The 15,513-nt window shown below is 39.0% G+C and overlaps 1 protein-coding gene across 1 annotated transcript in view; it reads left to right on the top strand.

Moving 5' to 3' along the window:
* The window catches only part of oaf (out at first), a 73,663-nt gene that overhangs the window by 20,874 nt on the left and 37,276 nt on the right, over positions 1-15,513 (top strand). Inside the window, exon 2 of the mRNA XM_065301908.1 lies at positions 3,645-3,758. Coding sequence (XP_065157980.1) covers positions 3,645-3,758 — 114 coding nt within the window. The remainder of the gene's footprint in view (positions 1-3,644; positions 3,759-15,513) is intronic.

Raw genomic sequence — 15,513 nt, 5'->3', positions numbered from 1 at the left:
CGCGTTCGGCACGTTGGCCTTCCTCGCTTGCTTGCTTACTTTTTTTCCACCCTCTCGTTCTTTTCCAGTCGCAGTTTGCGTTTACCAATAAAGCGTGATGGAAGCAGCGCTGGAAAAATCCAACGATGGGACAACTATTAATAAGCGATGAAACGATGAACGTATCCCCGAGGATGACACACTATCGCTGGGCACACGGTGATAGTGCTTACAAAGCATTGTTTTATGATATTACGAACTTTTCGTTTCAAAGAAAGCTCTCCTGCTCGAGGGGCTTTTCATCACATCAAAGGAAGAAAAATCTTTGGCGACAAAAAATTTCTAGTCGACATTTCAAAGGAATGATAAGCTGCAATTAATTAAATTTACCGTTTGACAACGTTTCTATGCTTTTGTCGATTGCTTTGATGTTGATTTTGTATATTAAGTGTCAAAATGAATATTTTTCAACACCAGAAATAAAATATTTGTGATTTATTGTAACTCACAGTATAAATTCGTAGATTTTACGCACAAATGTGTAAAATGTAATTAATGTTCCATTGTGAAGCCAGAATGTGATCAAAATTATAGCTGATGTTAATACATCTTGTTGGAGGGTGAATGTGTGAGTGTGGTTAGGGGTGGCACCATCTTTAGGCGCAAAAATACGACGCGTTGGACGTAATTAAGTCGCGCGATGTTTCTTGCCGACACACACACACACAAAAACCCATTTAAAAGCTGTCCGACCAAACATACGCCCCAAAATTTAATATACGACAAATTATGAGGTTTTGGTCGGATACTAATTCCAAATGAAGCAACTAACGCACGCTGCTGGTTTGAGGCCGCCACGGCCAGGTGTGCGAAACGCGCTAAATTGACGACGACTTGCTTGTTGGCGTTAGAACGTTTTGGCGCGGCACGCAGGATCGATAGCAAATTCGACGGGCGAAATTTCCGATGTCTAATTTCGTCGAGAAGCGGCAGGCGGCCATTAATATTCTGACGGGACGAACGCGACTAACGCATCAGCGCTACCCACCCACACGCTAGTCGAGAAACGATCCTGCCGTCAACTGCACGCCGTCGAGAGTCTTCAGCCGACGATCGAGGAGCAGATTATACCACATGTTGATGAATTTAATTTCAATAATTAATTATCGACAACGCATGCACACAGAATATGCAGATTGCATAACTCTGAGTTATATGTGCATAAAAAAAATCGTGTTTGGTTTTTGCAGTGATGTAACCACGTCAATGTCAATTAATCAGGGTATATGTATCAAATTATTATCGAAATTTATTTTTTTAACTTTTTTCTTCCAAAAACGTCTGTTTGTTCACGTTTTTGATACATAAAAAGTGATACTTTATACACGGCCGTGACTAAAGTACTTTATTCGCGGGTTTTAGTCACGGATGGAGCTTGCGCATGCGCATAGTCAATTTATTATTAAAATCTAACTGAAAGTGCCTCCAAGGTCTGAAGTTTAAGGAAATAAATAATTCAAGAAATTTATAGCCCGGAAATAATTTAAGAATGTCACATTCCCATGTGAGTGTCCCACGTTACGCGTTTCTAGTCTCCCAACTGATTTTCTCAATGTTTCAAGCCCACTACCACCCTCCCAGCCGCGTCTCCAGCGGATAGCAGAATTGCAAGCCCCATCCTGGTTTAAACACTGAATGGGCCTGTATGGAGCTGGATCTTGAGCTGGGCGTTATCCAGCCGCAGCCGGAGCCGGGACGCGGATAAAGGGCGTCCGCTCGTCCGGCACTCTAATGTCGCGTTCAATTAAACCCCGCGTGCGGCGCCGCTGACCCGACGAAATCCCTTCGTGCGGCGGCGGGCGGAGAACGCGTCATTAGTGCATCGGGTGAATCGAGTTGAAAGCAAATGTTTGTCAAACTGGACACGCTCGAATATCCGCACACGCGGATACTGAGTTTCTCTCCTATATAGTGACATTAAGTTAACGTAATTCTGGAAAATTCTATGATTACTTTCAATTTACTTTAAAAAAAAAACGGAAATTTGTTGTTTTCTTTAGATTTACAAGAGATTTAGGTTCAGAAATACTGGAAAGCAACTACAGTATTATATTTTAATTTTTTTTATGCATTATTTCCTTAATATTTTCTGTTTTTCTTTGAAATAATTAGAAATATTTTCTTCTCATACAAAAAAAATATATTTATGTAACGTGTAAAGTTGTGCCATGTAAACTTGTTTGTTTTGGCCCCTTGGGGGATTTTCCAATAAGTCAATGAGCAATAATTAATCGACGATGAGCGCGTCGCGCCGCTTGGCGTTTAGCGTTGTTCGGCACGCTTAGCTTCAGCCCGCACATTGCAGTCGGTGGTTGATATGAGGAACGCGCGTCGCACCTAAGCGCGCCGACGAATGATTAATGATCGTTTTGGCACGAAACTACCAGCTGTGTTATACACTCCGAATATTATTAATCAGCGTCGCGACGATGTTGCAATTTAAATGGCAAATTCATGTTTGCGCTCGACTAACTAAGATATTCGAGGGATATTTACATCTCGCGTTACAAATATCTTGAAAACGTCATGAAAAATAATTTATCATCATAAAAGCAAAAAGGAAAAAGAAAAACATTTTTCTAAAGGTTTTTGGGGGAAAACTTGAAGTAAATTATTATAAACTAATAATAATATATTTAATTTTTAAGTAATTTACCAAATAAAGTGTTTATTTTATAAAAAAAAAACATTTTTTTAAACATTTTTATTAACTTTACTTGCTAAATTAGGTAATAAACAAGTAAAATTTAATAAAAATCATTTTTTGGGTTTACAAATTCTTTTTTGTAATTAATTATTAACACAAAAATGAAACAAGTTTCTGTAAACTTTTGACCGCTATATTTTTTCATCCGGCATTAAGCATAAGTATGATTTTTTATGTTCTGTGTTTATGTATTTTCTTATTTTCCTAAGCCCCAAGACGATAAAATCCAAAAGCCTACGTTTTTTCATCCCATCGTTTTGCACGCTTCTTCATCCCTTCGTCTCAATAAAAAGAAAACAGCGAAACGGCGAAAAATAACATATCGCGATATAAAAAAACCCTCACACACACAACACACAACAAAAACACTCAAACGTTGAACGATGAAAATTTCCATAAAATATATATGAAAATATAATTCGATCCCGAGCCGAGAAGGGCATTCTAGGTCTCCAGCCTTGTTTTTTCGAGGCAACGACAAAGCGCATGTCGTATTCGACACGACATCCACACCCTCGTTGTAGGAAAAAATGAGTGCTGATTTGCATCTCTTCATTATATTACTACCCTTATACTTAGAATTCCACCCTAAAGCTATGTTCTGCTGTTACCTTGCGCCTACCTGCGGTGTTAAAAGTCGAGTGTGGTAAAAATAAACGGTTAAGGGTTGCTATCGAACACGCTAGATTTTTATAGGCTCAATAAGGGTTGTTATAGACCACTTGTGATGAAAATTAAGTGGTTGAATTATTTTTATTTTAAAATTTTTATTTTTTTGAATAAAATTATTTAATGCGCATGCGCAGTAGTTTAAAAATCAAATATGGAGCATATATATTAAAATATGCGTGAATTTGTTTGTTGTTTTGAATAATAACGATTTTTATTTCATTTCCAGGGCGGTGAAGTCCTCCAGGAAAACATTTCAGCGAACGTGAGCGACGACACGGTCGTCCTGGAATTCCAGCGCTCCGACGGCACCCTGGTGACGCAGTTCATCGATTTTCGTAACGTGAGTACCGAAATGTAAAAATACTAGCCAACGTGTGTGCGCCGCGCGGCCTTCAATTCGCAACTTGTTACATAAATTCCGGGCCCGCCTTAATTAAAGTCGCCCTCTGCGTCCGATCGGCCGAATCCTTTTAATCTCGCCGCCATCTGCATAAATATCTGTATATACAAACAATCCCGAGCTTTGTTTTGCTTCAATCTGGAAAGTTATGCGCTCCTGACGGTGGGAGTGTCGCGCCCGGCGCGCTAATTAATTTAACCTTTCTAATAATTTCCCAGCTGGATTTAAAATATGAATTGCGGTCCTCGGGCGCGCGCGTCTAATTTATGTGGCCGGGATGGCCACATGCTGGTTTTCCGGGTGCAAAGTCCGCGCATGCAACCCCCCTACTACTATGCCTACGACCTCCGAGAGTGTTTTACACTTTTACGCCGCGATGACTCCAAATGCGCGAGCGGAAGTTTTCAACCAACAACAACAACAACAAACGAACAATTAATAACAACTTTCATGTGTGTGATGGTGGAGCATGTGCGTGCATTTATGACGAATCGTCTCATTTCGCTTGTCGAGTGGGTGATTTATGTTTGTTGTGTTTTTATTTTTGTTCCTGTGACTTCGATTAATCACTTGAATTACTTTTTTACTGCGCATGCGCAGTTGAATTAAAATTTATCTTTTGTTTTGACTTGTTTGTCATTTCAGAAGTAAATTCATTTAAACTTTCCACAGTAAACACTTACCCAAAAAGTTTGTACTCTAATTCACCCGCCGCACTTCCGTCTTGCATAGTGCAGAGACAACAACTTGGTGGCGCGTCGCGTTATCACAACATCACAACACAGCCATCGTTGTCATTATCATTCGAAGCGTGCGGCGAAAACTACTCCCAACACACACATTCAGTTTGTAGTCGTCTTTGGCATTGTTCGTTTCGTTTGCATTCGTCAGTGGTGAAAAGTTCGTTTTAGCATGCCATTCGTATTAGTTCGTGCGGTGTCATGATGTGCGCGGAAACGAGGCTGACGCGCAGGAAGCGTTCGGTGGTGGAGGCGCCGGGCAGACACTGTTAACAGGTAGCGCGCGGGAGGCTCGCAACTTGTTGACACGTTCATTATGCATGTATCACGTCGTCTAAATGGAGTTAATACCTGCGAGGTGATCGCATAACGACATACGACTTTTAACTTACTTGTTTGAGCTTTGTCTTTAACTTTATGGATGATTTTTGGGTGTTTTTGATGAATTTGTCAAAAATATTATTAATTTTAATTTTAAAACGTGAAAAATGATAAAATTGAGCATTAAGTATGATTTAATATTGATGGTAACTTTCATCCCTTATTTTACACCATTTTACTTAAAATTTTGGGACAAAAAGTTGCTTATTTGCTTTTCCATAGTCCGGAATATTTCTATATCAAAATTTATCAAAATTAATTCATTGGTTTATGCGTAAAAGCGTTACAAATAAACATTTTATGCAAAAAACAAATAATTTTAAAACTTTTTGAGGTCAACACCTGAGAAATCACCTCCGTAAGGTTTTCACTCTTTTCCCGACGAGATGAAACGGATTACCCTTTGCACTAGGGATGGAATTCCGCCCCCATCCGGCCGAGATTGGCATCCGGGTGGCACTCAATGTATATCTTTTATATTGTTAAGTGAATTTTGATGCCGAGTAAGAATTCTGGTGCACTCGCCAGGAAAATGGAAAATTTCGTATGTGAAACACACGCGAATGTGAATGTGAATGTAAATGCGAATCAATTCGGCCGCATTCCTTATGCCTCGCTTCCTATTCCTTATTCCAGTTGTGTCGGCGGCGAACAGCGAGCACAAGCAACGCCGCAACATGTGAAAAGTTTAAACGCACGCAAATGCCGCGCTCGGGATATTCTATCCGCACGAGTCGAACGCGCAACTTTAGTCAGACATTTTGATTTGTTTTTTTTTTTTGCTTCTCGTAGACTTGGACTTAACATAACCAAACATTCCACAACAGACGGGTTGGGCAACGTGCTTAAAGTTTGATCTTTTAGTTTTTCGTTGTTGTGACTGAATGTGAATATTGTAAATGCGAGATTTGAAAGTTTTGAGCTTCGGATTGAATTTTGCTCTAGATATTCTGGATTTGAATAGATTGTGGCTCGGTTTACAAAGATTTCAAAGTTTTTCGTTTATTTTTGCCAATTTTGTGTATCTTGTTTAACTTTCGCTGGATGAGAAAAGTTTGCCAAGTTTTAAACAAGTTTTGCCTTTAAACACAATTAATACTTTTGCTATCATTTTTTTGTGTACATGATAAGCCAGGAAACAAATTTTTTTAATCAAATTTTTGTTTATTTTTCTGTTTCGGATTTAAAAAATTACAAAAAAATGTTTTTGTTGTAATTTCACAATATGTTGTTTCTGTATATTGTTCATATCCTGTTTGTCTCTCTGGCAATACATAAAAAGCTCGTATTGTTTGAAATTTCCGTCGTATGGAATATTTTCCGTTAATTATGGTTTAGCGTAATCAAATGACGAATTGCTACAAGCTAAAAACGTTGAGAGTGCCGAAACAAAAAATGCGCCACGAACCGTCGAACGAACACAGAACAGGCAAAGCCTGCGACGTTAATGAATGTCCCATTTCGAAAACGTGTATACAAAGTGTTACAAACATAAATTTTAATTAAAAAAGTTAAAAAATGCACAAAATTATGTAGCTAAATTTATTTTATAAATAACCTGCAACTTTTTGTTTGCTTTAATGTAATTTTTTTCTCTGTGTGTCAAAGGGATGCTCATTGAAATTCAAACAAAGTTTCGCAACGAATGTGTGTGGATTTCGTACGCGTCGCATTGGAATTCATTCAAATGGCGAGTTCGTTTCGTCAATTTCCTGCCCGCGCTATGTGGGTTTGAATGTGTACGTGTGTGCATGCGGGTCCAAAAACCGCCCCGGCCGTAATTGGCGAAACCGCAGTCTTTGAGTACTTACGTTTTTTTTTTTATTTCTGGGCGTACGCAAATTTTATTAAATCCGGTCGCGCGCATACCTGCAATCACAACGCGCTACAAGCAACCCACAACCCGCAACCCTTTTCTCGTTGCTACAGTACGTGCAATGCATTTTATATGGACTACATTTGACAATAAATTTTTGTTTGCTATTATTTTTTATTGCCATCAGGCAAATTGATCAAAAAAGGGAGAACTAATTGCATAAAACCGGCAAAAAATGTTGCGATCGAATTTGGCGCATTGCAGACTTTACAGTGGTCGAATAACAATGCAAAACTACCCCCTGGCAGTTTAATTGATTTAGTTTAGTTTTTATTTTTGCATGCGCTGAAATAATGCGCGCGGAGAATAAAAAATAAAAGTCGTCAAACAATGCGCATCGAGTGGGCGCTTGTTAAAAGTTAAAAGTTGATTAATTACTTTTCTGCGGCCGGGAAATCATCGTGCGGAACTTTTTGTTTTCTTTCCATTTGTAAAACTCGCGTGCCTGCGCGCGTTGTTGACTCTCCCTTCGAATTTTCGGTTGTTATTTTTCGTCTTTGTCCGATTCATTAAAAAGTGATTAATTAATAATGCAAACACAAGACGTCGAAAAAAATGACTTTCCCATTCGATGGATGATTACACCCTTTTACATCCTTGAAACCTGTTCGGTATGACCTTAATTTTTTGTGTAGTCATAATCCATCAAAGTTGAAAGTTTCCGCCCTGGCCGCCCTCTTAAAAATAGCTATTTCGAAACTTTTGTGAAGGAGAAAAAAATTGGAATGAAAGAAAAACACTGAATATCTCTGATTGTAATTCAAATATTAGCTTTTCCTCGTCCCGCGTTTCTTGGCGGCGAATTTCCTTCCGGGCCGAATTGAATAAGCAAATTGAAGATTCTCGTTTCCAATCGTAATTCAACCGCGTTGCGCGCTTTAATTTTATTGTTTTCGTTTTTGCATTTTTCATTTAACTCACATTCGAACGAACATTTTGTACAAGTTCTAAATTAGGAAAAGTTTTTCCGGTACGACGGAAGAGAGGAATACGCGAATGCTGTGTGCTATAGAGATGTTCAACGAGCGACGTTTCTGGAAAAATGCAAAGAAAACAGTCGCGCTGACGCAAAGAAGCGAAAAAAAATACGAGGAATGGGGAGAACAAACGTAAACACACAGCCGAAACAAATTACGGGCAAGTGGTGGGGTGCGAGGTGTTTTACAAATTAAATTCCAGCATTTTTTCACTGAGTATTTTCTTGGACTTTGAAATTGAGAAAATAATTAAATATTTCCAGACTTGCATTTTTTTTATTATTGCGCAAAGAGTGAGGGTCTGAAGCTGACCCAAATAAATATTCTTTGCGTTTTTAATGAATCACTTGAGAACTGAGGTGTAACTTTAATACTTTTGTTTTAATATTTTATATTTTAAAATAATAGCAACAAATTGTGGTGTTTTTAGCCATTTTTTGCTCAAAAAATTTAAAAAATGTTTAAAATATTTTTGCTCAACATTTTAATTATAATTCTAATCCCTACAAATGAAGGGTTTGTGCATCACGTGACCTGGCAGACCCTTAGCAGGATCGCCTTGGTTCGGTGAGCGCAAACAAAGGATTTTATTCCTAACGACCGACAACATTCTTGTTTGTTTTGTGGATTTCTCAGTTTTCATCCATTTTTATTTTTTTTATGTCATAAAATTATTTATTTTATAAAATGACAATAGAACATAAAATGTTTGGTGATTTTTAATACTTGCTATGCATCCAGTGTGCGGAAAATTAAAAGCGCTCGAACAGGAGACGCCCACGCGCGGTTGAGAGGGTTTTGATTGAAATTCATAAACGCGACGCCACGTTTTAGTCGTCGGTCGTCTTTATCAAAAATTAAAATAAAGCAAAGCGTAAAAACGAGTGTTGATGCTTTGCGCACGAGCGCTCTCCGATGCAGCGTGCGCGCGTTTGTTGTGTGTTTTTATTCTGCGCTTTGTTTCTCGTTTTCGTTTGCTAACATTTATCCTCGGATTATAATGCGTGTTCTCGACGTCGAGGACGCCGAGCACGCTTTCGTTTGCGCGGTGCTAATTCCACTAAGGATTTTAGGTATTGTTGGAAATTTTTATTGTTTTCACGCTTCACATACAGTGTGGTGATTTTTCATAAAAGATTATAATTATTTTTGTCTAGCTGACATATTTCTAGCCTTAAAATTAAAAATTAAAGAGTATTTTTTGTTTAAAATTTTTTTTATTATTCGTTTGAAGCATTTTTTCATAAAATTTAGAATTTTATTCGTAAAATTCGTAATTTTGCTAAAAAATCGTCCAAAAATTGAAAGTAGTTTTTTGGCAAATCGAGAAGTGGGATATTTATGTACTTGTTTATGTTTGGTCCAATTTTACAATCTCTGGAATGTCGACCAGCTGGATTGGTGGAGATTTGTGCGCGACAACGGACAGATTTATGCGCCGCTCTCAACATACGAGTATGTGTAGTTTATCGAGCGCGTCTTTCGTGTCCTCGCTCTCAATTCCACAAATCCGCCACCGCGGCTGCCAAAAGTGCCAATTTTCAAGCGATTTATAACCCTGCACACACGTACACTCGACCCGATGATATTAAACCGGTTTTCCATCGTACTAAATATCCTAAAATATGATTTAAAAGCAAAAATACTAGAAAAACACGGTTTAAATTTTAGTTGGTAAAATTTAGCGTTCGGGTTGAAATTTTGAAGAATTGTCGGCATGGCGGGTCATAATTTTAATACGCAAACATGCAAAGCTCCTCCGCCGCCCGTGGGAATACGAGTTAACGGTGGCAACGACATGAGCACCACACCACCACCACCAACCGCCAGTATAATACCATCACAATTCCTCTAGTTTAGGTATGAGTAGTGAGACACTCGCTAGCGCCGCGATGACGCGTCCCGCAGGATACGCCGACAGAGCGGCTTATGTCCTCGGCGCGCCGGGATTTGTTGGCCCCGAGTAATAAATGTCATACTCCAACTCCGGCTCTAACCTAGACCCCGCGCCGCCGGGAGACGACAAATGGAGCAAACATTTTCAAACATTTTTCTCGCCGGATTGGTGAGTGTGGTGGAGGCGCCGTGCGTTCGCGTCTCGCATTGATCAGCAAACGTTGTTAGTGTCGTGTACATTTCCGAGAATATTCTCAACTTGCACCACACGGAGGCGAGCGTGCTTATCAAATCAGTGATGGAGACATTGCTGAACACGTAAACAGACAACATGGACAACTTGTACCTACGTGGAATATTGAATAGTGACTCGAATTTAATTTCAAACTAACCACAAAAAAAGTTTTGGTAGAAAACACCTCAAAAATTAAAAACAAAACTTTGAAATTTTTCATTTCACAAGTCAATTATTAGTTTGTTTCAATTCAACTGTGACATTTCGATTGCTTCGACTTGAACCACCATTGTAAGTGGGTTGTCGGCATGATGGCGACTGCCAGACGCATGCATCGCCGACCGATCGGCTCCGGGATATTATCACGTTACGTCCAAATCAGATTTCGCCCCCGTTCGCTCGCTCACTTCGTGAACTAGCACACACTGTATTACCACCACCATCACCGGCGCCGCCGAGCGAAACTTCGATACAGTCGATTCTATTGAAACGCGCCGCGAACCGAGGCGGAATTCAATGAATAGGGAAGTCGGAAATGAGGCAAAACAGGAAGGGATGCCCGGAGCCACCCCCCATCCCACTCAAGGGATGCCAAAGAAAAGATTTGATAACATCAATGACATCTATGACATCTGCATTCGAATGTTAAGATATTTTAGGGTTAAAATTGAAATATTTTTCGATTAGAAAGTATATGTTACTGGTGCATTCATGAATTTCCAATGTGATTCGTAAATTATTCGCTGGGGGTGGATTTTATGGCGGCGGCGCCGCCTCCGAGTGCATGCTGGATGTGTATCCATATTCATAACTGTATGAATAGATTATGAAGACTCGCGTTTTTCCAATGGCCGTGTCATACGTAAAACTACTTCGTCTATGAAAAGCCACGCAATGTCATACCATGGTTATACAAAGTGTTTCAAATACTTTATGAATTCTTAAAAATTGATATGAACTTTCTGTTTACATTTTTTTCATGTAAACGTGTTTTGCATATTTTTTAAATTTTAAGATTTTGTAGCATAAAATAGCGGCGAAAAAAGTGTCTCTAGGAATTCTTTCTAGGCGAGACACGCAATGGAATAATAAAGCGTGTGCAGGGAGGCGGTTTTACAGGACGTCGAGGAGTCGTTCCGCGTTGTTTGACAAAAGTCCTATAAATTTGCATCGCATTCAAACGGAACGGAACGCGCCGCGCTCTCGTCTCAGGCCAATGAAAGTTAAGAAGCTCAAAAAATGAAAATAAAAAGTCCGCTGGCGTCCATTTAAATATTTGCAATTTAAATTTGGTTTCTTCTTTGGGAAAATAAGTAAAAAGTATGGTTAACTATTTGAACAAATTTTTGCTTCTAAGGTAAGTAAAAGAAAACAAACATTTGAAGGCGTTTCAAGTGGAAACTAAGCAGAATACTTTTTTCTGTTCAAGACACTTCGCTTGCTTGGCAAACATTTACTCTTCCATCTTTTAGTCCCTAGTTTTCTCCTGCTTTTACAAAGTGCACTTGTCGCTAGTTTAATTTCAGATAATAAATTTTTAGAGATTTATTTTTATTTAGAGATTATTTCAGAAAAAAATTCAGTTTTTTTAATAATTTTATTAATTTTTGGCTTAATTTTTAAGAATTTCCCAGGATTACCTTCGCACATTATGATTCATATATCGTTTCCTAATAATGTGTGAAAAAATCTTTTCTGCAAACGTCGATGAACGACGACCGGAAATTATATTGAAGTTTTTCACTTAGCGCTGACGTCTGATAAAACTTTCGCCAGGTTTTCCATTAAAACTTTGTATCGTCTTATAAATATTTTATTTTTCTTTCGTGCTGTGACTAGAATAGCTAGTGTTCAGATTGATTGGACTAACAGCGAAAAAGCAATCGATTCGATTGAATAAATAATTTCTCTGTTCCGACTTTTTCTCCCGGGGCGAAAGAAAAATAAATTAGCCGATGGTGTTTTAGATGCGGTCCCGAGCGTGAGATATTTTAACCGGATTTAATTCCGCTTCTAATCCGTCAGCACTTTCTGGTTTGTTATCGGATCCGGTTGCGCACACCCACGCAAAAGCGTCCCAAGAATAAGATAAGGGTGGACTAATTGGGAAAATACACAGTGTAATCAAAAGACACACATTCACTCATTGCCTTTTCTAAAAAAACTGGCAGTAAAATTTATTCTATAAATTTATATATGAAAAAACGTTGATGTGTATGTTTGTTCCCTTATAACTTTAAAACGCCTGGACAAATTTTGATGAAATTTTCAGAATATCTTCAGATTAAGCTTGAAGATAGTCCTGTGAAATTTGGTTGCGAAATTTTTTACTCTAAGGGCATAAAATACACGATGAAAGTTTGTATAAAATTCACGAGAGACATTTCTTAGAAAATAATTTCTCCATGCGATAATTAAGCAATTCTGTGCATAGAGACAGGCTGTTAGTAATTTATAAAAATGAATTATAAAATTATACGGTAGAATAGTAATGAATACATGAAATGTACTGATGTGGGGCTGCTGTTAATATAATATTTGGCCTGCGTCGGTGTTTGCCATACTTATTCTGCACGGTCATTTCCGGTCCCGCGCATACAAAATGTATGCCAATGGTACCGCGGTACACGCTGAATAAAATAGTCGGAATTACTTCATCCCTCACGCGAGGAGGCGACGCCGGCAACGCAATTAACTGAATGGCAACAACGAATCCTTTTACCGGCGTTACCTTTTAACATTTACACCTTTTCACCGCCGCCAACATAATAACATTATTTCATATAGAGCGGATAATTTCATCTGTGTGGTCGAAAGCAATTTGTGCGTAAATTTCCCATTGATTAATTTCTTTTATTCGACAATAATCAAATGTTTAACGCAAAAAAAACGCAACGCAATATAAAAGTTTACGATGCCGCTTTTCAACACGTTCGAAAAATATACGCTCATTTTATTCTCTCCCTGATCGGATCATAATATAGCCTTTATTTATTGTGCCAATATTGGATCGTTTCGCTGTGCCGTTTCCCATTTCGTTGGTTAATTGGCTTTTTATTGGTTGCGGCAATTTCATTACGCGCTGGCTTATTTTAGGCGCGCAATATCAATCAGGTCACATTGTAAACTATTAATGATGTCAACAGTTGCGACGAAGAAATGTCGTGATGTGGATTATTTCAGCCCGGCGGAAACTTCTCTCGAGGAAGGATAATGTTTTCGGGCTTTTTGTTCGAGCGCATTTAATTGAGAAGACGCTCTGAGGGAGCAGAAAGTCGATATCCGGAGATTTGCTCTTTTGCGAGCTTTTTCGAGTTCATCCGCAGTCCACAGTCGTTCGCGTCGCTTCCGGAAATCACTTTGGATTAGCGTAATTGTCACTATGTTCGATGATAAAAACTTTCAACTTTCAACTTGTCTAAATAACTCTATTACAGCGAATTCTATTTTTGTTTTTAAATTTTTTGACCTTTCATCAACAAAAAAAAGCAAAAAATTCAGAAATTTGTGAATTTTTATTCTTTTCACGTAGAGTTTTAATGTTTTTGGGTTATATTTTTGAGTTTAATGTATTTTTTGATGAATTTTTGAAATTTCTAAAAATATTGTTAGATGATTGCCAATTTGCGCCACAATCTTGACATTTTAGCCGGTTGCGTGCAAGTTCTCTCCCGAAGGTGTGCGATATTAATTGAAATCCGTTCGGCGGCGGCTGGATGTTTATCGTTGCAGAAAATCAATTAACCTCACGTCCCGCCGCCACTATATTAGCGCCGACGGCGCAGACGGAGCGGCGCCCCGCTCGACAGTGCTAAATTGTCGGTTAGCTTTTTGCCATCAACAATTTTACGGAGCAGCGCGGCGAATGGAACCGTGCCAGGCGAGCCAACTAAGGGCCGAAATTAATCAACCGGAAAGCGAGAGCAAATCTGAGCGCTGCAGAGCGAAAATACCAAAAACAACACATTCACAACTTAAATTGAGACATTAAATAAACAATACTTAAAACATCACATAACTACAATTCTTCTATGACACATAAAATCTATTCCAAAATCATTGAGGTATATACGATGATAAAAATTTAATTCCAGCGAACTTTGCGTAATACATTATACTTCTTATCAACATCCGCGCCTGGTGCCTCGAAGAATGTAATGCTTAGTAAGTAAAACGAAATCGTATTTCATGCGCACATCCTATACTACCTTCGTAACTTAGGGGTGGTGGTGTGAGGTGCGCTTTGGCACACACGCGTAACTCGATCATTCTCGCTGAACCGAACGACCCAACGTCGGAATCCTTATAGCATTATGAAAGTTAGATTTATTAACAAAGTTATGGAGTTTTCCATCTTTTCACGTGCGAGATTTTTCCGAAAACGACGCGTTTTTAAACTTTCTATTGTGCGCACGCCGGCGCATATAATACACGCGATATTAAATCAAATTGTGCGATAAAGTTGTGGCGTTATATTTCGCGCACTGGGTGAATATTTCAACGCAGAAAGTTAATTAAATTTTTTGTTAACAAAAAAAGTGTTATGTTATTATATATGCAGGTCAGAGAAAAATCAATCGTCTAAAAATATACCACGAGTGCAGTTTTGGGTCAAGGTGGCCCACTTTTTCACTCTTTCGCAACATGTGCAACATGCACTTCGTTAACGACCCTTTTTTAACGCGCTGCACGTGAGGTAGGTCACTAATTTTCAACGTCTGATAAATTTTTATCCTTGACCCGGTAAAATAAAATAGTAAAACTTGTTTTATTGAGCTGCGCATGCGCAGCAAAAATATCTTCGTTTTATTTTTGTGTAATAAGTTGTAGCACTTGCAAGGTGCGATATTCCCGAATGCTTTTAGCGTTAATCGGCGGGACTAACTTCGTCCGGGACGTAATTTAGTTTGCGTAAGTCCGAGCGGAAGTTCCGGGCAAGAATAATTTGTGCGGAAGACGGGCCGGGCGCGAAAATCCACTTGCCGCGCCGACCAATGAATTATGCAGGGGGACACACGCGACGAAGAAAAGGACTTGCGGTGAGGCGGCCGTTAAAGAAGGTGTCCGCCGCCACCAGCGGCCCCATGGTTTGGAGGGCGCGTTAATTCCAAACTTTCCCGAGCGGGTTAATCTCCCGGCGTGCGCGAGCGTGAGCTACGAGTGCGAAGCAAATTAGTGGCCGTTGAATATTAATAGTTTGAGACGTAGGCGACGGTGGTAGAGGCGGCGGTCGTCAACTCGCCAAACGGCGCAAACTTACGAGTATTTCGACACTTTCCGTCCGAGTGACAACGCTTCGAACACACGAGTTGAATATTAAACGCAAACACAAATTATTCTCCGATATTAAACATTCCCCAAGCACCAGCTGTGCTCGGTTTACATTATTAATAACAATTTGAATTAATATTTAAAATGTTTTTATGTGTTGTTTTTTGTTTTGGGGAATTAAAAAGTACTTAAAAAGTTGTTTGCGTTTGTGTCGGTGTTTAATGTCATAGAATATTGAGTGGGGTATTATAAAAAGGAAAATTTTATGGTATATTAGTTATTTATTTATAATCAACGTTATAAAGTACATGCAACACAT

This window comes from Atheta coriaria, unplaced genomic scaffold (assembly GCF_025399875.1).
Source record: "Atheta coriaria isolate IRGN ID8LTWV9N9 unplaced genomic scaffold, Caltech_Dcor_3.1 hic_scaffold_5_pilon, whole genome shotgun sequence".
Taxonomy (NCBI): Eukaryota; Metazoa; Arthropoda; class Insecta; order Coleoptera; family Staphylinidae; genus Dalotia; species Dalotia coriaria.
Note: the sequence above shows the minus strand (reverse complement) of the source record. Positions and strands in the feature narration are given on the sequence as shown.